We start from the raw sequence: 23444 nt of genomic DNA on the forward strand, positions 1-23444 counted from the left end.
GTTAGTTTCAACAGCCATCTGAACACAATAGTCTTACATATTGAGTAATTAGTATTCACTTGCGTCACAAGTGTCTTCAGTTAACTGATGGAAGTACGTAAACAGAAGAATACTTCTGTGGTGATATAACTACGTCCTGATCGTTCTGATGCTCCTGATATGTACCATATGTACCTCCCCCTTCCACCTCAAACAATGACGACTCTCGTAGCAGATATGGCGACATTTGCAATTGTTACCTACTGCCATCTCTATTCAGCTACCGGTCGGGAACCAATCACCATTCAACTACTATATTATATTTGTCGAATCTGCACAGAGATGGCATCAGCAATGCTTCAGTGAGGTCACGTGTACTGCGATCAGCACTGTAGTGGTGGTAGTTGCAACTGCCATAGGGGTTGGGGGAAACAAAGGATCTCCTGCCATCTCTACATAGACGCACCGAACTAGATAGTCAGACCCAACCACAATTCAACTATTGCAATATATCGAATCGCATTTGTGTGACCCAATCCCAGATCCCAGTACACCTTTTGCAATAGATGGGCGGTTGTTGGCTTTGCATCGTTGGGTGTACTACGTACTTGTTCATGATCGTTCATGATCTAAGACTGTGTGTGATCGAGAGAATGGTTAAAATCCGACAGCATTTTAGTGTTAAGGCGGGTCCAGACTTGTTGCGTGTCTCCACTCCATTCAGAGTATACTATAAACAGAGAATCACAAACAGAAGAACGCCCACTGGTGATGAGTACACGCCAACTGTCTGGAGCTGATAAGCAAAGCGCGATGCATTCGCCTACACGTCCAGACTGGCACCACTGCAACCCGAGTCGTCCCTTTGATGCGACGGGAAAAGACCGCCAAGCGAACGAACAGCCCGTTGCGTATCATTTTCCAACGGAAGGATGATACGGGGTACCGTCCACACTGATACGATACGGGGATACGCAACAAGTCTGGACCCGACTTTAAGAGGCGTAGAGTTCAGCGTTATTATCATGTAGAAATATTGTTGGACAATTTTAAGTGCGTTAGCGAATGAAGGAAAGCTGAATTCTTTTGGGGGTCTTTGGCATGAGATGAAATAAAGTGATTGAAGTTAGTTAAGGAGAAAGTGGTGAAGATGATAACCTTAGCGTTAAACTATATTATTAAGAGCTGCTAAAAGAAATGTGCCTTCTGCCCTTATTTTCACTATGATAGGTATAAAACTGTTTACACCCGAAGTCAGATTTATTGTTTTTGTCTGCAATGTGAAGGCTTAAAATTGTTTGATTAATAGAAGCCTGACCGAAGTATTGTGTTAATGCAGTTCTTAGTTCGCAGTATTTATGGTAAAGTGGCAGTAATGTGATGTTTGAATAGGCACAAGTGAACCACATTCCCATGAACATTTAGGTGGTAATGAGACCATTGATGGAGTGCAATGATCACGGCAACAACGACAGCATATGTGGTTGACAAAACACTGTTAATACATTACAGTAATGGAATTTGATTTATTAAGGCTTCAGTTATGCTACCAACATTTGCATCTACCACACATACATGTCAAATATAACATTTTTTCAATTATCAGTGTAAAATTAATGTACCATAATGGGACTAAAGTAGACAATTTCCATTATAAAAATGAATTGCATTTCATATTTCTGAAATTAATATGGCATCCATATTTACATTCATTCACCTACTTTGTTTACATATAACTCAAGTTTACATTTCATCTACTGCATGAAGTTATCATATCAGTACCTGAGAATGTTGGATCATTATTTGACAACTAGTCATAAGTATCTGTCTTATATACAAGAAACAAAGAGGCAAAGAGGCAAGAAGGTAAGTAGAACTGTAAATATTTTATTAACTGTATGTATTGAGTGCTGAACATCTTTAGGTATAATCATGTATGTATGCTCTGCCTTATGCAAGTTCATAGTAATGTGAGTTCATATGAGTTTCTGTAACAATTCTTTTAGTGAAGACCAGAAATTAATTACATCAAGAAATAGGATTCATGATGGCTAAAATTAATGGTATTAAATTGCTTCTATTCCCTTGAAAATTAAAGGCAGATAAAAAACCGAAGGAATAAAAATTCTGAGTTACGTGACCAATCATGGGAATGCAGCTACTGCATAATCAGGTGCTTACCTGCAATCTGTACTGATGCAACACTGAAAGTTACAGCTCTTAGCATATTACTGATACATAAGTACTAGAAATGTCTCCCATTTGGGATACTCGTCAGTAACAACAGAAAACTTCACTGATATGTGGTATTAAACACTTTCTCTCTTTGCTTCTCAACTTCAACCCAGTATTAGCATTCTGTAATTTAGAAAATATCAAATATTTCTGTCATAAAACAATTTTGTGTTAGTGTGTATTGATTACATTCTCACATTAATTCTAACTGAACTTCTGAGCAGTAATATACTTCAAGATGATTGGTTTTGCATGAACATCAAACCCATATGTGATTAAAACTATGGGTGAGCTAATTAAAGTAAGTAGCTCACATGTCTCTAGACGTGTTGACATTGATGTTCTTGAAAACAAAAACATCGGAGAAAAAAAAGGCAATATATTTTAAGGCAGTAAACTTCAGTCGTGACTAAGAAATAGCTGCAAATACATATATGGCATCTAGCACCTCTTAAACCTCTTTGAACATTCATTTCTTACCAAAGGATAGGACTATTACTCTGAACATCAAATTCCTGCTGAGTTCGTACAAAGCTTGTGTTATTATATGAAATGATTTGAACATAGGCATAAACATTAGGTAATTATTACAGTTATAAAATAAATACTGGCATGAGTAATTGCTCTATAATCACAACAGAAACTTTAAGAAATTTAAGAAATTATCGAAATGTGACATGATTGTATTCTTAGCTAGGTAGAAACTTTGGTTTTTCCTTTTTTATGAAGTCTCGTGCCAATTTATCGTGCCGACTCTCCAAAGCTCTGTAAACTTCAGAATCTGTAATGAGAACAAAGGAAATGTGTAACACAGAGTATAACAAAACCGTATGTTAGAAAGACAGTTTTTCTGGCTTAGGGCATGAAAAAAAGATTGAGAAGTGGAATGTATAAAGTAGGAGAAGGTACTTGAATGAATTGCATTCATTTCACTAGTTTACCACGACTGATACATCAATTCAAATAATTTAAATTTATTAGTAAGATTACTAATTTATTTCAGCAAATCTTAAAAAGAGAATAAATTCTGAGCATAGTAAAAGTGTCATGACTTTTATTGATATTTATCATCAAAGAACTTTGAGTTGTCCAGTTTGCCCAGACCTTAGAAGTATAATATGTAAAACACTCGTCAACTCAAAATTTCAAAGTACACCAAACATTTGCCACTTTACATTACAGTATAAAATTACATGCACAGTTAAGTGGGAAAATGGAATGGTACAGAAATTTTTAAGCCCAAACCGAACTATGATAAAATGTGTATGTTTGATAACTATGAAATTCTTGATTCTAATATTTCACAAAGCAGATACAGACAAGAAGTACAAGGACTATTAAGAAAGTAATCTCTGTTTATTTTAGGCAACTAACATAGGAGACCTGAGGCGTGTGAGATACCCTCACGTCTTTCATTGCCTTGTAAACCATCACATAACTGGTCACCTAATGTTTGTTCTTGTCTCTGCAGAGTGAGTTATGATGTGTCCTGTGATTGATAATCCTGCCAGCTGTAGGATTCACACTGTTACCCTCCTCCTTGAAGCTAAAACAAGTGCTGCCGAAATCCATCATGAATTATGCACGGCAGTTTACAGCCAAAATGTCACACTGTCATCCTCCTCCTTGAAGCTAAAATAACGAGTGCTGCAGAAATCCATCGTGAATTATGCACAGCAGTTTACAGCCAAAATGTAATGAGTGAAGGAACCGTAAGACAGTGGTGTAGAATGTTCTAAGATGGCGAACAATTGTTCATGATGAAGAGCAAAGCAGTCGCCTGGCGCTCTATAGTGAGTGATGATCTTTTTCAAAGTGTTGACCAAAAAATTTGTGAAAGACACATTTTCAGAACTTTTGTCTGAAATTCCACAAATGTCGCACACTGTTCTCAACAATTTTATCACAGGCTAGGCTATCACAAGTTCTGCACAAGTTGGGTTCTGAAAATGCTCATGGATGCATGCAACATGTGGAGAGTGGCTTCAGCTTTCACTTTTTATAGTGATTCCACAAAGATGATGAATTTCTCAGTCACTTCATATGAGTAACAGGTGATGAAACCTAGGTTTCATTTGTGAATATTGAAACCAAAGAGAAGTCAAACCAGTGTCTGCCAGAAAGTTGGTGGCATCTGTTTTGTAGAGCCATGGGAATTCTGACATCCAGTGTTGTGCTCCTCTGTGCAATGCACATTGTCATTCAGCTGCTCACACTTGAGCACTGCTGATGCATTTCAACTGGGAGTTGTTTCACCACCCTCCTTACAGCCCTGATTTCACTCCGAGCGACTATCACCTGTTTACTTGTACATACCTGAAGAACTGTTCGAGATCACAGCACTTCAACAATAATGAGGAGTTGATGGAAGGTATCAAAGTGTGGCTAAGCTCACAGGCAGCAGACATGCATAAACATATTCCCTGATATGACAGATGCCTCAGTTCCGGCAGTGACTACATTGAGAAGCAGCTTAGATATGTACATATTTTTGTGTATAATCAAATTTTTTTCCCATTGCTTGTTTTGTTAACAACTCACTGGAGATTACTTTCCGAATAGCCCTCATACAAGGGGCTTACACTTGGTGGTGGTCAGACCTGTGACTGATCAGCTGACTAACTGCAGTTTTGGAGTGGTTAAATAAGTTACAGCATAACCTGCTGCAGAAACCTGCATTGACAGAAAATCTCTGTATATCTTGTACCAGGTACATTTGGATTTATGTGTTGTAGGATTACTTCTGCCTGTGTACTGCCCAGTTTAGTTACATAGTCGTACATGTAAGGAATTTTGAAAGCCACATGCAATTCATGAACCAATGTGACCTAATCAGAGCTTTGTAAATTGGAAGTTTCATATTTGTACTTAAACGCTCACTTTTAAGAGGTGGGTGTCTGCTGCTAATTCCCAGGTGGGTCAAGCATAAGTCATAACTAATCTGATCAGTGTTTTATGGAAGGTTACTTTAAATGTTGGTGCTTAAACACTCATCTTTGTATAAGGAGTAGATTCTTATAAATGTTCTGAAGGCTTTTGCTTTAGTCATTTCTTTGTGCAGTCTCCATGTAATCCTCTTGTCAAAATTTACACGTAGATATTTTATCTGGTTGATGAAGACGATATTCTGTCCATTTTAAGATGAGCCTCAAGGGGCCTATGTCTGTGAGAAAACTAAATGGCCTGAATCATATCTTCATTGATTTTTATGTTCCATCGCTTAACTTATGTAACCCCTTGAGTTCTCCTTAACATTGACACAGACCACACACATAACACTGCTTCCAGTAATTCCTCTGTTGTGTGGTTATTCATTGCCGCAGAAATATGTTTATTGAGCTGTTACCATGCAATAGCTGTCTCTGCTGGCTCCAATATTTTGAGCTTTCGGCTGACATGTCACAATATTATGTCATTTTGTCATTGTACTAAAATCAGTCTCAACAGAATCTTTACAGATAACAGTTTCAGCAGTAACAGTGTTTATGGACATTCAGACTTACGTACCAAATAGATGTTGGTTTCTGCGATTGAAATCACTTGTAGTATTTTAGACACACCTGCTTGACCTACAGGCTTAAACTGGAATTCAGCTGCTTGGTAATGAATGTTCATTCATTCATTCATCAGTAATCTGTCAGACGACAGGTCCACAGTCTCTTCCAAAACAGTTCCTCCACTTAATGTGATCTTCTGTTTTTGGAAAGAGACTATCCAGGAAAAGTGATAATGTGGTAGTTTTTCCATTTGCTTTCCACATCGCAGTACAGCAGCCGTTCAAACCACTCTGGTCACGCCTGTTGCTATACGAACTTGAACCATCTCGAGCATCATTTGCTCTGTGCTTCAAGTCGCTGCTGATGACGCTGCTTCCGGCATCAGTTTTTGGTTTTTGGTGTCTCTCTTCGTCTGATGCCTACCCTTTGACCTGTCCAGCAAGGGAGGCCCTGCCAGTAGCTACGCTACCGCTGGTATAGCTCTCAGGGTCCTTGGCATACTGATCATTCAACCCCCTTATGTTATGAAGCAAAAATTTTCGCTTTATATTTGTAGTATTTCAATAAGTATCTGAATTTCTTTTCTCAAAATCTGGCCCTCTTACCCTAGCTTATCCCTGATACTGACCTTGCCGTGTTGGTCTGCTAAGCTTCAGATGAACCTGTGCCATTTGTTCAAGCCCAGTTGTCATATCAGTCTTTGGAACATCAGAAAATGCTACAAATGCTTCACCAAGGAATTCGTTCGTTCCAAGAAAGTCTTGATCCTTTACTGTGAACATAATCAACCCATTCTCGAGCTCTTGCTGCTCAGAAGTTAGGTGTCTGGAATCATAAATTAGTCCCTTCATAGTTACAAAAATGAGACTTAATTGAAAGCAAGTACAGTGGGATTTTTCTCCTCAGTACATCCATCATGGATCCACCAAATCTCCTGTCTAATGTACTCTTTCATCATATAACTGGCTGAAAGTTAAAGCACTATCTTGTGCCTTGTTTAAGAATGTGTGTAGTGTTATCTATATGTCACTTGTATGCACTCATTACATGGTACGTAGGTAAGTCAATAAGTAAGTTACAAATGGATATAGAACTTAAAGAAATAAGAGTACTGATTTGAAAAATGCTTTTATTTCTGAGCATAATCTCCCTGTACATTGAGGCACTTGTCCCATCATTTCACAAGCTCCTGAAAACCAGCAGCATAAAATTCTTTGGGCTGCTGTCGGAACCAGGCGTGTCGGGTCTGACCTCATGGAAAACATTTCCATTGTCTAGCATTGGATGTCCTCTTATTGTCATGTAATGTTGTAGGCATTACCTAGCAATGGGCTGTTTACTCAGAATCTGTCTCTGTGAGGTGTTTATCAAACTGTTGCCTAGCAGTGGATCTGTATGTCACAATATAATCAATAATAGATATGTTCTCATAAAATGTAATGGGTAAGAACTGCATTCCAAATTAATGAAAACTTTATGTTTCAGTTTCAAGAGAAAACACTCTTTCTGTATACAGTGAAGTTTTCTTGGGCCATCAGCTGTGTGAAGATGGAGTTAGTATACAACATTTCAGAGAATGGTCTGTCTCCATCTTCAGGAGTTGATATGAATGAGGCAGACACATATTTATACCAACACAGTATGTTCTCAGTTATCCTGGTGCAGACCATTAAGAGAACAGCGAGTTTAGCCAAGAACTCAGTGGTCACCTGTCCCACTATGGACTGTTCAGATGAGGAAGAGTGGGCGTAGTCAGGCAGTCAAGCATCACAATACACTTATCCCTCAGTTGTCTGCACTGGGAAGGGCACAACTAACTATGTGATTCTGCCCATTGTTACATCAGCATCCTTTGTGGGACAGTTGAGAGCATGTTCTGTGGGTATATATACAGTGTATGACCCCTTACATCAATGCAAAATGATGGAAACAGTGACAGTCTCCAGAACAGTGAGTACTCCACCTTCTCATGGCTGATTGCCTGAAGAGAAGAGTCATTTGCATACAGTTGCTGTGAAAGCATAATATCATGCTCTGTCAATATACTCATATCTTATATTTGGAGCCACTAGGGTGCTTGAAGGCAAGGCCATCCCAAAAAGACCTGGAAGAGGATGGTAAAGGAAGATACCATGGCACTGTGGAAGACATAGAGTGAGATTAAAAGAAATACTGTTGACAGAATCTGGCGGAAGCATTTCACAGATGTCCTATGCTCCAGAGGGAGCAACAGGAATTAACTAACAAACTATTATCTTATATTAATGCTTGAAAAATGAAATACTTACAAAGTAAAATATTCATCATAGAGCGGGAACATCGTTTTCTTGTGTGTTTTAGTCCTTGGTTTTGTTATTGTTGTGAATTTCTCTTCTGGTAGCAGATGAATTTTCACATATGGATCACAGGATCCTGGAAATTTAAGTTGTACATTATATGCTTATGACTTTCTATAACTAATAAATGAAAATCATAGCAGACCGCAGTAACTGCTTGACCTGCCCTGACTGTTGCTTCTGTGTTTTATAAAACAATCACCTTTTTCATTATATGTGTATGGTCAATAGCCTTATACTATTATCATAGCAAGATTTACATCATACAAAAATGCCTGTTATCTTACAAATTTATTTGTCCACTTTAGTGCAGAGAAAAGTATATACAGTGGAACCTCGCTCAACGAGCATAATTCGTTCCAGAATTTTATTCGTAATGCGAAACACTTGTTAAGTGAAACAATTTTTCTCACATAAATTAATGTAAAATACAATAATGCATTCCATGCCAAAAAAATACTCAAAAAAATTTATGTATAACGTTTATTCAAAAAAAAATTCTATATACATTGTTAAGGAGCATGAATCATCTTCATCTTTTCTTCTATGTGGAATGAACCAACCTGGAATGTGAATTCGATTTGTAGAAAAAAAAATCAAAATAATTAGTTTATTATTTATGATACATATCTAATTCTTTTTTACTAGAAAGCTGTCTAGAGACATTTGTTTTTGTTGATGCTTCAAAATTTGGTGAAAATGTGACACAGCATTATCAATAAATAAATTTGTAGCGCGCATAGCCACTGCCTTATTAGGCTGATGCTTCTCAATGTACAGTGCAACAGTTTCCCATGCTTTCAGCATTTCTCTTATTGCGCCAGAAGATTGTTGCTTTGCTGTTACCTCCACCTCCTCCTCCTCTGACATACTCTCCTCCACAACTTCTTGCTGTGAAACACAATGCAACTCCAAATCGTGCAAATCGTTAATGTAGACCGATTGTATGTGCGTGCTAGATCAGCCACGCTCACACCTCGTTCTCGCTTTTCAATGATTTTACGTTTCATTTCTATGGTTATTTTTATTCTCTTATGGCTGTCTTTTTGTGTCTTTTTCTTCTGGAACATTTTTGCAAGGGTTATTAAACTTTGCACAAAAAAAGTCACAAATAATATGTCTGAACACAAGTTTGGAAAAATGTGTGATCACAAGCGACACTAAAATGCTAGTGGAACGAATGCTAAACACAGACTGATGTAGCAAGTGCACAATCCAGGACTTCCCCTCTTGTCACTCGTTATGTGAAACATCGCTTGTTAAGCGAGTCATTTTTTTACAATTTGTTTTGCTCGTTATGCAAATTACTCATTATGAGAGGTGCTCATTAAGTGAGGTTCCACTGTATAGAATTCATACCTGCAAATTTCTACCATAAATAAAAGATTTTAAAACATTAATATACCAACAAGTCAGAGAAAATCACAGCAGCTGGAAGTTTTACAAGAATTTCCAGTAGACCTTAAGAGATTCATGCCCAGGCACTATTTACAATTAGTACTTACGAAAAATAATTGTTTATACCTAAACACAGACCAATAGTGAATGTCAAGCTGATTAGTGACAACTTATCACATACGTACTTCAAAATTCATTGCTCTTTTCATTATACTGAATTGCACCTCTTCAAAATAACCTACCATATTTCGATTGGCAGTTCAGTTTTCATCTGTAGGATATGTCTGGTGTTCTTGGAAAGGGATAGTTCAACTAATATGTTGTATCAGAGACTGAAAAAATCCTGTTATCTGCTCTCCTGTTTGTGGCTCCTACATTTCCTTCTTGCTCCAAATGTTAGTGGTGTCATGGCACATCCCATTATGTGAGCAGGATCAGATACTTATTTGCTACGTCTGAATTTTTCTTGTATGTTGTCTGTTTTTCATAATTTGTCTCTTCAAACAGTAATTCAAAAAGAGGAGGTCCTGCTCATGCACCTTCTAACTGGGCGCATTCACCTGACGCATGGACACTTGTTACAAAGTGACCCAGCTCCTGTCTGTGTGCGCTGTGGTCTGTTCTGTATGATTTCATATACTTTTGGAATGCCCACATTGTGAGAAAGATCATTGTACATTTTGTCTTTGAGGCACATTGCACAGTATCCTCAGAGATGATCGCATTAAGCTGTCCAATGTTGTGGCATTCCTTCATTGTACAGGGGTTGACAAGTTTATTTAACCATTTTCCTTTTAAATCCAGCCCAAGCCATCACAGACTCATTATCTTGAACTGGCCTAATTACCTCTCATTTCATTGAACTTTTGTTGGTAGAATATTAATAGTGCTTGTCCTAAGTTACCTTATTCATGGTTTTATATAGCCCCTTTGGCACCAACTTGAGCCTTTATATGCTCATTATTGTTTCAGGATGTTTACTGGCCTATACACAGCCAGCTTTATTGAGTCTGTTATAAAGAACCTCTATTATTTCTCTTACTGACCTATTTACCATTTTACAGTCTCACACAGATCTGTGTTAGGCTTAATTATGTTCTAGATTCCTTTAAAATATCTGCTTTGAACGCTGTGCAGGCACAAATAGCCATCAATGCTGACAGGCCTCTAAACATGTCACCAGAGGGATAGACACTTCACATTTCTGTCCTACCCTACAGGTGCTTGATATATCCGTCCTTAGTGACGTGGCAGATGTCTATCCTGTAATCAAGTTCCTGCCACACATGGTGCAACATCTCGCAGTCAATAGCAGAGACTGCCTCCACAATCCCTTATCACAGCTGTGGTAAATCATGTGGCATAGGTGGCATGTGCACATGATCCTTGATATAACCCCCATTAGAAAAAATCACAGGTCAGGTGACTTTGGAGGCCAAAGAAGTCATTGTCAGAAGTGCACCCAATCTAACAGGAAGTCAAAATGGAAGTGTGGCACAGGATGCACCAGACACTTGACTGAGGCATCTGCAATTCCTGGCTTGCACGATGTTGACTTCGAAGGGCTCCTAACAAAAGTTTCTCACACATACTCGACAGTCTTAGCCGATGGCCCTGGCTAGTCTGTACGTTTTGCAGCACACAGGCAGCCATTCTGCTGGAAATTCTTGTACCACTCATGAATTCTTTTGTTTGTAGGTGGTTCTGTATGGTACTTGGTCCAAAACTTCCATTGCACCATCACAGTTGACCCAGTTTTGGCAAATTCCAAGACCCAGAACGCTTTTTACTCCCCTATCCTCGCCATATTTCATCACGACTGCCCCCTAACGTGAAAGTTGCAAGTACGCCTTGATGTCTGTTACCCAAACAAACTTTGAGAGATTCTCTACTTATTGATATCCTCCTTTTTGCTGTGTCTGTCTTGTTTGTTGCGCTGCCAAGTTTGGAAATTCCAGGGACTCATGAATTACCTTGTATATATTTGACACAACAAATGGGAAATTACAGTAAAGTGTAAAAGCAGATGGCATTTAAGAGATGAATTCATGGATGGAATGTGTTCACACTGATTTATGCTGCACTGTGCTTTATCTACATAAGCTGCATAGTGGTTCCTTTTCTTGCTTTACAAGTGCAGTTTTAAGTCTGACTTTGAACTGTTATTTTGTATGTTGACAGTCTTGAATAATTAGTGCAATCAAGTTTATGTTATGCCCATTCATCAGTCACAGAAGGAACCATTTTTTATTGTAGTCTTCTGGGTTGTGATAGTGTGTTATATTCTCTGTATCACCAATGTATTAGAAGAAGCTTCTGCCTTTGTCTTCAATTCCATCCTAAAATGATGGTAGCCGATTCCTCTGAAAAATCGGTAACAGGTACATGGTGTCACAGCTCACCTTACCAGTCTAAGTTTGTACCCCCATGAAAACACCAGATCCTACAGAAAGTTGTATACATTTAAAGGGGAATTCAGCAGCATGAAAATACTAATTATATCCCTATCAGTAGCTTTTATGAATATACTCTTACCATTGGTGTCCATAGGGTGAAGATTTCTAGCATTTAGTACCTCTATCCTCAAAAGATCCTCAACAAATTGCATTCTAACTGTAAGAAGGCCATGAGTGGCTGCTTCCATAGCCATCTGCTCTTCTCTTCGTTCCAAGTGATACTGATGAATTAGTTCCCATGTTTCCATCCCATACAGCTGAAGCAAGTGCTCCATCTGCTCCAGAATTGCTGGATTGTTTGTGTCATTCTTTTCATCACCTTGTTTGAAAAATCCAACCAGTATTTTTAAAGTTTCATGAAGATTCAAGAAGAAAGTTGGTGGTCTTTTCCTCTGGAAGGAAAAAATATAATTGTATTTTATCTACTTTTATGTTATGATAATAGTATTTTGTAAAAGATGATGATTGTAACTGACTAGGTAACTGCATCAAGGATTTTCCTAGATGTTAGAACAGAGCACTGTTATCATCAAGAATGATGATGATGAGAGTGGCAATGACTGATGATGATAAAAGTCACCAACCATCACTGTCACAGCTACTTCAGTTTCTTCTTCTCAGTTGTAAAACATAATTTTTAATTATAAAAAGTTAACCAGTTCTGTCCATTGTTACAGGTGAAGATTTTTCTTATTTCAGTTCATCATGCCCTTACATGTTTTGGTCTTCAGAGGCCATCATCAGAGGGACATCAATACAGTTGGAAGCTACCAACACAATATATGTTCTGAGTCTTAAAATATACGTATAATGTTGATAATATATGATTGGATATAAAATCTAAAGTTTTTTCAACTACAGCACTGTCTTAATATATTAATTTTTTGTTTTTGTAATTGGTTTGTTAAGATTTTGTTGGAATTTATAAACCAAGTAGGTTCATGTCCACTTTCTTATTACTTCGCTTGACGGGGCCAAACATGTGCCGCCTGTTGTTCTTGAGAAGAGGGTTCTGCAAATATATTATTGGTATATTGTATATAGTCTCTTTCCAAAAACAGGGATATCATGTATGCAAGATGTTTCCTGTGGAAACAAAATAAACGGGAGAGGCGGATAGAAGTGACCAGAAGACGTAAGAAGATGCTGGATGACCTTGGGGACAGAAGAGGATATTTTTATTTGAAGGAGAAAGCTTGTGATCGCATTAAGTAGAGGAACTGTTTTGGAAGAGACTGTGGACCTGTCGTCTGACATTACTGATGAATGAATGAATATTGTATTATTTCAGCAACCTTATTATGTTTTTTTAAGAGTTTTATCGTTTAGTCCTACCTTTGATGTTGTCCTGTGGGTGTTCATGGTGCGCTGTGTTGTTTGTACTGTTCTAGGGTGTGTTGTGCTGCGTATTTATACTCCTTGTGTCTCTGACGATAGTGTGGGCGTGTACTGATGTTGTATTATGATGTCGAACATGTTATGCTGGTTATTACTTTCCTTTGTGTGTTTTTGTTCTTCTATCAATTTGTTGAGCTTATTAAAGTGATATATATGGAAGTTTTCTTTTATATTCATGATGCTCCCTTTTTTGGCATTCTAAACCATTTCCATGATTACTGTCATTGGTCTGTACTGGTGGCGTTTGTTTAGTATATGTTGGGCAAATGCCGATTCAGCTTTGTTTAGTCTGATGTTTCTTATGTGTTCCTTGTACCTTGTTGGATTTCTACCAATTTGGTCGATGTATACTTTATGGCAGCTTTGGCATATTATTTTGTATATCCCACTTTCATCATAGGCGTTTGTTTCTTGTTTTTCATTTATTAGTTCACCTATAGTGTGAGTTGAATTGAAGGCTATATTTATGTTGGTGTTTTTAATAGTTTTGTGATTTTTCGTGTAGGTAAATGAAAGCAGAAAAAAAAACACTAACATAAAGGTAGCCTTCAAAACAGCTCACACTATAGGTAAACTAATAAATGAAAAACGAGAAACAAACCCCTATGAACNGCTTTGTTTAGTCTGATGTTTCTTATGTGTTCCTTGTACCTTGTTGGATTTCTACCAATTTGGTCGATGTATACTTTATGGCAGCTTTGGCATATTATTTTGTATATCCCACTTTCATCATAGGCGTTTGTTTCTTGTTTTTCATTTATTAGTTCACCTATAGTGTGAGTTGAATTGAAGGCTATATTTATGTTGGTGTTTTTAATGGTTTTGTGATTTTTCGTGTAGGTAAATGAAAGCAGAAAAACGCCACCAGTATGGACCCTCTTCTCAAGAATGACAAGGTGGCACACGTTCGGCCCCCATCAAGAGAAGTAATAAGAAAGAGGACATGAACCTACTTGGTTTATAAATTCTAACAAAATCTTAACATACCAATTACAAAATAATAATAATAATATATTAAGACAGCCACTGTAGTTGTAAAAACTTTAGATTTCATATCAAATCATATGTTATAAACATTATATGTATATTTTAATGCTCAGAACATATATATTGTAATAGTAGCTTCAAACTGTATTGATGTCCCTCTGATGGTGGTCTCTAAAGACTGAAACATGTAAGGGCATGAAGAATTGAAATAAGAAAAATCTTCACCAGTCACACTGGATGGAGTGTTTAACTTTTTATAATATTGTTAGTGTGATGGACCAGAATGAAACAAATCAAAAATAAGTTCTAATGTTCAGGGTTTCAAAGTTCTACCTCTCTTCTGCAAGGCTCCTCTATTCAGTGCACAGCAATCTCAGAGCACACTAGCTTCCAGCAGTTACCTGTTTATTCAAGCCCTGTGTAGCTTATTGTGGTAGCCAGCTCTAATTTTAGACTATTATAGACATCAAGAAATACACTGAAATTAGATGCAAGTTTCAGTTTCTGTGTTGATGTCCACTGATTGAGATGGGAGACCTAGGAGGACCTACATAGAAAACAGAATAATGTAATGAGTTTTAAACTTACCTCTAGGTTGCTTTCAACGAGTTCGTACATAGTATGTGAAAGGTTCTCCCAGATGATGGCCAGGATACGACTGAAGTTATCTGTGTTGAGGTGTGAATGGAGTGTCAACAGATTGTCATCTAGATATTTCATCAGTCGATCCATGCAGTTGTTTTCTTGTTGGAGTAGCTCAGCTCCCTCTAACAAGAACCTATTGATTGCTGGTGCCATCTGTGAATGCATTATGTTATATTAAAGAGTAACTAATCAGCACAGTTCATTCCTGGATTTTAATTTTTGTTTAACTTCACTTGTTAGAGAATTTTCAGCTCAGATTTTGTATATACTTCACATCTTTACCATGCTTTCTTATCATCCTAATAACATTTGGTGAAGAATACCAATTACTAAATTCCCCACTGTGTAACTTCTTCAGCCTTCTCCCTCTTGGAATAAAACATTCTCCTTAGCACTCTGTTTCCAAATACCCTCAATTTACTCTCTTCCCTTAATGTGAGTGAACAAATTTTACACTTGTACACCAAGCAGGTTGGTTCAAGTGATATTGTTGTTGACATCGACTGTCAGTAACCCCATGTACTCATGCCAGCTGAAGCAGTAACACTTTATATGTAGGAGATGGCTGTGACATGGATTGCTTTGATTGAAATTTTTCATGGTTTTCCTCAGTCCTACTGGGTAAATGTTGGGAGGGTAGGGTTGGTGGCAGCAGTCTTCATCTGTGGGCATTACAGTCCATGATTAACACTGGCCTATATTTTACAGTTTCTTAATCATAGATAGTTGGTAGGGCTCCGTGTGTTGGGGATCAGCCCACTGCAAGGTCACTACCTATATAGTACAATGTAAACAGAATAAACACAAACATCGATGCTTCAAGTGAGATTCGAACCCATGACCCCAGTGTTTGACTGAACAAAGAGAGTTCTTGCCTTAGACCACGCAGCCAGTATGATCAGCATAAACACCAGGATAGTACTTCAACTTGACCATGACTGCTTCCTTCCACATTCTTTCCGGTTCATTACTCACTAATTAGCCCACAGTTCATCACCATACTATTAGTTACTGACCATGTCATTAAGTAAACCATGACCTCTAAAAATTAACAAATTCACACTTATACAAAAGAGAAGACTAAATTCTGGTTATGTATACTTTAATATTTTTTATTTTAGATTGGAACAAGCGCACACACAAATATTGTGGCATATAGACTCGTTGCTGGGCAACAACCACAAAATAAGCAACTATACAACAGCCACTGCTAGGAAATGGCTCTGTAGACAAGCATGTCTCCACATCAGCAAGAGAATACAGCAATAATGGAAGCAGTGTGTTCTACGCAGTCCATGCCAAGATGTTATAAGCAGGGCCAGTTAGCTAAAACATAAGTGGAGGCTAAGGAAAATCTGACAAGTAACCTAGGATCCAGCATGTAAAACGGCAGTTAATGGGGTTACCAAGACCATCAGGAATGACCCATAGAAAGGCACTCGAACAGTGGGAAAGAAAAGTAGGCTCTGCGGCCTATTGTGAAATGATTTATGAAAAGTTAATGAACCAAAGGCACCAGCTGCTGTTCATGGACCTTTAGGAATGACATACCACCTGAAGAAGGAATCCAACATGATTGTGAATTGTGTAGAAAACCATTTCACATCTGATGACCTGTGTGATGAAAACCATGAACAACAGGTGGAGACTTAGAGTCCAAGCTGTGCTTGCATCTGTAGATGACACCCCACTGGGAAAAGTAAGACCTTGTGACATAAATTAGTAAAATTCATTGAAATTGAGAAAGGCTTGTGGACTTGATGGTATTCCAAATGAATGCCTCAGGCACATTCAAAGAAGACCGCCGGTACATCTGACACATTTATTTAATCACTGCCTTTGGCTGTCCCAGTTTTCAAAGCCTTGGAAAAGAACAAAACTTGTAGCATACCAAAATCCAGTAAGGACATGAAATTCCCTCAAAATTTACATCCGCTTGGTCTCTTGTCTACAACAGGCAAACTATTTGAGAAAGTTATTCCAAAAATAGCCCAAAGACACATTGAAGGAAGAGGCCAGCTTCATGCAAGCCAGTTTGGTTTCCCCTGTCACAGCATGACACTTCAGTGTAGGAAGCTTATGGATCACGTCACATTAAATTTTAAGAGTAACGTGTCTCTGGTTGTGGTATTCTCAAATATTGAAAAAGCCTTTGATACAACATGGTACCTTGACTTGCTATATAAATAATTTAATTTAATTTTTTTTTTATCAGTCTAATCAAGCCTATTAGCCCTGTTCTTTCTCAGAGAAAATTCAGAGTCTTCTTCATAGATGAAATGTCTGCACCAAGTGATATACAAGCAGGGGTGCCACAAGGTTCCATCCTGTCCCCCACATTTTACTGCATATATATGTGTAAGTGATACACCCCAAACACCTAGTGTCTATCTAGGTCTCCTTGCTGAAGACACCTGTATATATGTGGGTCTTTTATATAGTGCAAGAGGAAGGATTTTCAGTAACATGCTATATGTGCACTTGACAAAGGTAAGTTATATTCATAAGAAATAAACCCGTCCTCTCATCAAAAAGGATGTTACATAAGGACTATGACAGCAAGGGTTCAGTTGCAAAAAAAATATCTCTGGTCAGACCCTCAAGGAGTTTGACACCAAGACAAACTGGTGGTAAACCACTAGTTATAAAGTAGCTTTGACTTTGACTTTTTGCTGCAGGAGTGGCAACTGCAAGTTGGTGGATGGAGAGGAACCTCATCCCTCCAACTGTCGAGGCTGCAGGCACGCCAAGGAAGAGATGCATAAGCAAAAGTTGCAGAGATTGTTAAAGAGTTTAATGGGAAGTATGTTCTCTTCCAGTCACACTACCCGAAAACAGTCCTTTTCAGTGGTGCTATGCAGCAACACACAGCAGCAGCCTCAGCCACCCACAGTTACGTAGGCCTGCCCTACCATGAAACAAATCGAACTCCGTGGCCTGTAGTCTGCAAGCGAACTATACCTGCCCTACCACAGGAGGTGAAATGAGTGCCCCCACCTCTTGAGGCCAACCAACAACAAGTACCAAGTCACTCAGTTCAGGCTCCTAATGCATACAGTTCATCTGTGTACAACATGTTCATGGTAGTCACAGTGATATTTCAGCAGATCATGACAGAACTCGATGGGACTAAGTCAGAAGAAGACAGAATAATGGCCATCGCAAAAATTGTATTAAAACTCATGAAGCAAAATGGTTGCGCCAAGCCAGAAGAAGACAGAATAATGGCCATCACAAAAATTGTATTAAAACTCATGAAGCAAAATGGTTGCTGGATTTCATAACTGGTAAATATGACTCCCATGGTGAGGGACAGCAGCAGTTGTAAACAACAGATCTGTCCACTCATAGGAGAGGGCGCCCCACATCAGCAAACCCACATATGTCTGAGAGTAATAAAATCTGGTCTTGGGGCCCCAGATGAGTGCTTGACACCAAGACAGACCAGCCGACTGACCGTCAGTCATAACATAACTTTGACTTGGCTTGTTGGAGCAGTGAGTGAGTTGGATAACTGCTGGGGTTCAGTTGTTGTGAGCTGTTGCTGGGAGACGCTGAGACCAGGGACAGTCAGGAGCCCAGAGGAAGTGGCATATCCGCTGTTTGATGCTGCTACCAAGCGATGGCTAGTGAAGCACTCTTAACAGACTGAGAAAACCTAGTGTGTCCTATTGTAATGTGAAGTGTGTAGAACAGTGAGAGCATAACCCTTCCTTGTAGTTACAAGTTGCAAGAGTTCGGTAAATCCGATTACTGATCCAAACCCCATCTGTAGTCACTAAAATTGTGACAGTATTATAAAGGGGTTCATTTTTCTTGGAATTATGAAGCTGAGACTGAATAAGCTAATAAAAATAAATTCTTTACTGAAGTAGTAACCAACCATCACAGGAAACTTATGTGTTCATCATTTTTTCAGCAACTCAAGTTATGTAAGCAGTGACTGAGTTGTTTATGACTTCTGTTAAATCCTAGCTGCAGAGATGTACAATATCTGGAGGCCATTTCCTCCATCAGCGGTCTCAGGACACACCATATCACGGTGACAAGGGTCCCAATTTAACATCTGGTGTACTTTTTACTAAGCGGGATTGAGCATTCACGGAGACGTTATTACTCAGTACAGAGATTTAGAAGATACGTCAGGATGGTCTTCAGTGGCATAATGCTTCTATAAAATTTAGTAATGACAGCAACCATTATTTGTACTATTGTGAAGGTAAATATGATGAATAAATCTACAAAAATTGTAATGGAAGTGTAAAATTATGTTACTCATCTTAACCCTTATGTTTCTGTTTTAGTTTCACCATCTGAAACCCTGGACTGAATTTTGGCGACTGAAATATAATGTAATGAATTTGATCAATGCATTGCCAGTCAACAGCTCTGTAAACATAGTCCAACATGATGCAACAATAGAGGAAGCTATGTTTTCCGTGTCTGTACCCAACAGTAGGTAGCAGTCACGTGACATGTGTTTGCTCTATGTCTATGCAACTTGCACCAATGGACTGGCTGGTTAGTGATCATATGATGTGTTTCCTGTGATGCATGTCCATTCCATGGTTATATAAGTAAGAGTCCAGGAGGGTTCAAAGCAGTTACGAATAGTAGTAGTGGTAGAAGCATGCGAACAAACAAGCAGGCAGTAAGCTGAAGGAGTACAGAAGAGTACAAGGGGTCAGCAAGATTTAATGTGTGATTTGAAGACTGTGTGCTGTAGCACAGTGGTATTGGGAATGGGTGATTTAGGGATTTAATAATCCATGAAGACTAGTGGAGATAGACTGAAGAGATTAGCGTAGTGCTTTGTAGTGTGTAAATTGACAATGGCACTATAATTACTTATAATCTGTAAGTGGTTAATAAATGCACTTACCAATCTGGACCCCATCTTTAGTCACTGTGACGCATGACAATAATAATACGTGGTTATGTATCTAGATGAAGAATTGTCAAGAAGTTGGATTGTTAATGAGCACAGTCTTACAAGATCAATTTCCTACCTTTTCTGCAACTTTTTCTAGGAGTTCCAGTATCTTGTTGCCCACTGTATCAACAGCATTGTCAATGACTAATTGTAATGTCCTTTGACAATGATCAGCTTCTGTCTGACTTCGAAAATTAGCAAGGGATGTTACAATCTCTTCCATTCCTAATTCACCAACAAAGGCTTGAATTGACTGCCGCACATAATCAATGTTATTTATTGCCAAACACCACTGAAATGAGAAAGAATGATAAAATTAAATTTACTTCTTACACGTTTCTGTGATCTGAAGAATTAGAAGTGAAACAAATAATGCAAAAAGTTTCACAGCTCTACATTACAGCACCTGTTATTTATTAAATTCCCTTTTTGCATCCTTTACAAAGTAGAAGAGAACACTTTGTGTGGAGGTCATGCCTGCCCCCCCCCTTCTGACCTACTATCAATGCCTGGGTATTGCATACCTATACTACAATTTAACACACAGTACCAATATTATGCAGTGTTGATGCAAAATAAGGCACTGAATTAACTTTTCCATGTATCCCATGAACTGTTTTGCAGGTATTGTTGAAAATCACTAAAGGGGACTTTTATCAAAAGTTACTGGACAATTTAGATTTCCAGGTTACTGATCTCCAGTAAGGTCATAAATGGACTTCTAACCAATCACATAAACTGGTCTTTAGATATTTCTGAAATTAGACATGAAGTACTTGTACCAGAAATTGAGAGGAAACTAAGTATATGTTGCTGTCTCATCACCAAAATGCAGGACAAAATCAGGACATAAAGATAGGTAACAAATGTTTTGAAAATGTGACACAATTCAGATATTTGGGAACAATGATAACAAATCAAGTCCTGATTCAAGAGGAGATTTAATTTGGGTAATGTTTGCTACCATTCAGTCCAGAACCTTTTTTCTTCTCATCTGCTGTCAAAAACATAAAAATTAGAATGTATGAAACTATAATTTTGCCTGTGGTTCTATATGGGTGTGAAACTTGGTCTGTCACATTAAGGGAGGAAGATAGACTGAGGGTGTTGAGGAGAATACTTGGACCAAAGAGAGATGAAGTGACAGGGGGTTGGAGAAAAGTGTATAATGAGGAGCTTCATAACGTGTACTCTTCTCCAGGTATAATTAGAATGATCAAGTCAAGGAGGATGAGGTGGGCAGGGCATGTAGCATGAATGGGGGAGGAGAGGAATGCATATAGGATATTGGTGGAAAACCAGATGGAAAGAAACCACTGGGAAGACCAAGGCATAGGTGGGTGAACAATATTAAAATGGATCTTAGAGAGATAGAATGGTATGGATTGGATTGATCTGGCTCAGGATAGGGACCGTGTTACCACGGTAATAAACCTTTGAGTTCCATAAAATGCTGGGAAGCTCTAGAGTAACTGCACAATTGGTGGCTTCTCAAGAAGGGCTCAGCTCCATGAGTGAATTAGTGTACCAGAAATTGTCGTACAGTTCTGATTTTCAACCATATTGATTCATAATAAAACCTAATTCACATAAGACCAAATTGGCGTTTTCCATTTACCCACAAAATCTTTAACAGATTTGTTGAGATTTGATATATGAAACTTTGACTAGTTTACATTTCATTATTACTGTTTTTAAGCAATCTTAAACTTCTTAAAAAGACCATTGGTTACTTTTTCGTGTACTACAGTACGGGGTACAGTCTTTCCAGTCTCCTTGATGATGTATTAACATTGAAGGTTACATAATGTCAGATGATAGGATGACAAGGGGAAAGGGATGTGGAAAAAAAAATCCTGTTTTATGTGCAGGAACAGAATCAGCTCTGAGAGAAACCATAAAAAGTTATTGACAAATTCATACCAGCTGCCTACTAAATGCAAGTCCAGACATAAGATCCTTAGGTATAAACCAGATTATAATTTATTTTAATCACATAATTGATATTTACATCCTAATATTAAAGTATGATTTCAACCACTGACTTTTTATAGATCCTCTACAAGTAAAGTAATTTATATGGCAGCATGGGCAAGAAGCCATACTAAATTATAGAATGAAGGTATTTTTAGTGCAGATTTATACTAGATCAAGAGATAGTTATGACACAGATGTCAGATTTATGTTTGTCAGCTTTACATAAATTTTAGCCATAATTGTTTTAATTCTACAGAAACTAAACTGTTAAATTACACACAGCTGTCCTAATACATGGAAGTAATTTATGTCCCTTACCTCATTTGTCACCTCAAACTTCTTCTCATACACATTTTGACTCTCTCCCATTCCTTCTACTTTCTCACTCATTTGGTCTGCATAGAAAACAGAACATCGGCAGATATCCTGCATATACAAATGAAAAACATTACAAATGTCTGAATATTAAACACCACTAATACCAAAACTGGAGCCAGCTCTGAAGTATGTTTTAACATTAACCTGTACTTTCCTTCTCAGTCTTCGAGATGGTTGTTTTACAAGAGGAATCCTACCAGAACTGTGTACACATTTCTTGTATATAATTACAGTATGAATGAATGTATGAGGGGTAGGCCTTTTCGCCCTTGCACCACGACCTATAGTGGTCTATTGTGCTTCCCCTTTGTTGATTATCCCGTCAGCAATCCTGCGCTTCAAATGAAGCGCAGGATTTTGTACGTGGGGGCATCAAAATAGTCACTTGGTTCCATAAAGTACTGACCCAAGTGACGTAGTCTTAAATAAACTAAGGCCTCACAGGCACACAGGATATGTGTGACTGTTTCATTTTCTTCTTGACACCTCTCACAAGTGGGACTATCAATTAGTCCCAGTTTGAACAGGCGGCTGGCAGACTGGCAGTGAGCAAACAAAGAATGCACAGAGTTCATATGGAGAGGTTCAATCTCAAGAAATTAAATGAGGTAGAGGGTTCACAGCTTTGGAAAACTTTGAAACTGAGGTGGATGTTAATAAAGCTTGGGAAACTATTAGAGAGAATATAAAAATGTCTGCCAAAGAGAGTCTAGGTTATTATGAACTGAAGAAGCATAAGCCATGGTTCGATGAAGGATGCTCAAAATTATTAGATCAAAGAAAGCAGGCCAAATTGCAATGGTTACAGGATCCAAGCAAGTTAAATGGGGATAATCTGAACAATATAAGATGTGAAACCAGCAGGCATTTCAGGAACAAAAAGAAGGAATATCTGAAAGCCAAAATTGATGAGCTTGCAATGAACAGTAAAAACAAGAACATTAGAGACCTGTATAGAGGAATAAATGACTTTAAGAGGGGTTACCAGCCTAGCAGTAACTTGGTGAAGGATGAGAATGGTGATCTGCTTGCAGATTCCCACAACATTTTGAATAGGTAGAGGAACTACTTCTCTCAGTTATTGAATGTACATAGGGTCAGTGGTGTTAGGCAGACAGAAATCCATACAGCTGAGCCATTAATACCGGATCCTAGCCCTTTTGAGGTTGAAAGTGCTATTGCAAAATTGAAACAGTATAAATCGCCAGGTAGTGATCAAATTCCT

General features: G+C 38.2%; 1 protein-coding gene and 1 long non-coding RNA gene across 6 annotated transcripts in view; one reads left to right on the forward strand and one right to left on the reverse strand.

Annotated features, from left to right (window-relative positions):
• Nucleotides 1–1481: 1481 nt before the first annotated feature.
• Nucleotides 1482–23444, reverse strand: part of LOC111874805 (protein unc-13 homolog 4B) — an 88648-nt gene continuing 66685 nt past the window's right edge. For all 5 annotated transcript variants that reach the window (XM_033755603.1, XM_023870603.1, XM_023870604.2 and 2 more), the window contains 7 exons: nt 22160–22267; nt 19941–20156; nt 14875–15084; nt 11981–12293; nt 8000–8123; nt 6340–6536; nt 1482–2995 (listed from right to left, as the gene is read on the reverse strand). In XM_033755603.1, the coding sequence (XP_033611494.1) occupies nt 2904–2995; nt 6340–6536; nt 8000–8123; nt 11981–12293; nt 14875–15084; nt 19941–20156; nt 22160–22267 (1260 nt within the window). In that variant the 3' untranslated portion in view covers nt 1482–2903. The remainder of the gene's footprint in view (nt 2996–6339; nt 6537–7999; nt 8124–11980; nt 12294–14874; nt 15085–19940; nt 20157–22159; nt 22268–23444) is intronic.
• Nucleotides 15094–23444, forward strand: part of LOC111874807 — a 15259-nt gene continuing 6908 nt past the window's right edge. The window contains exons 1-2 of the long non-coding RNA XR_002844615.2: nt 15094–19150; nt 19236–19452. This is a non-coding gene — a long non-coding RNA (uncharacterized LOC111874807). The remainder of the gene's footprint in view (nt 19151–19235; nt 19453–23444) is intronic.

The sequence above is a fragment of the Cryptotermes secundus genome, unplaced genomic scaffold (genome assembly GCF_002891405.2).
Source record: "Cryptotermes secundus unplaced genomic scaffold, Csec_1.0 scaffold27, whole genome shotgun sequence".
NCBI lineage: Eukaryota > Metazoa > Arthropoda > Insecta > Blattodea > Kalotermitidae > Cryptotermes > Cryptotermes secundus.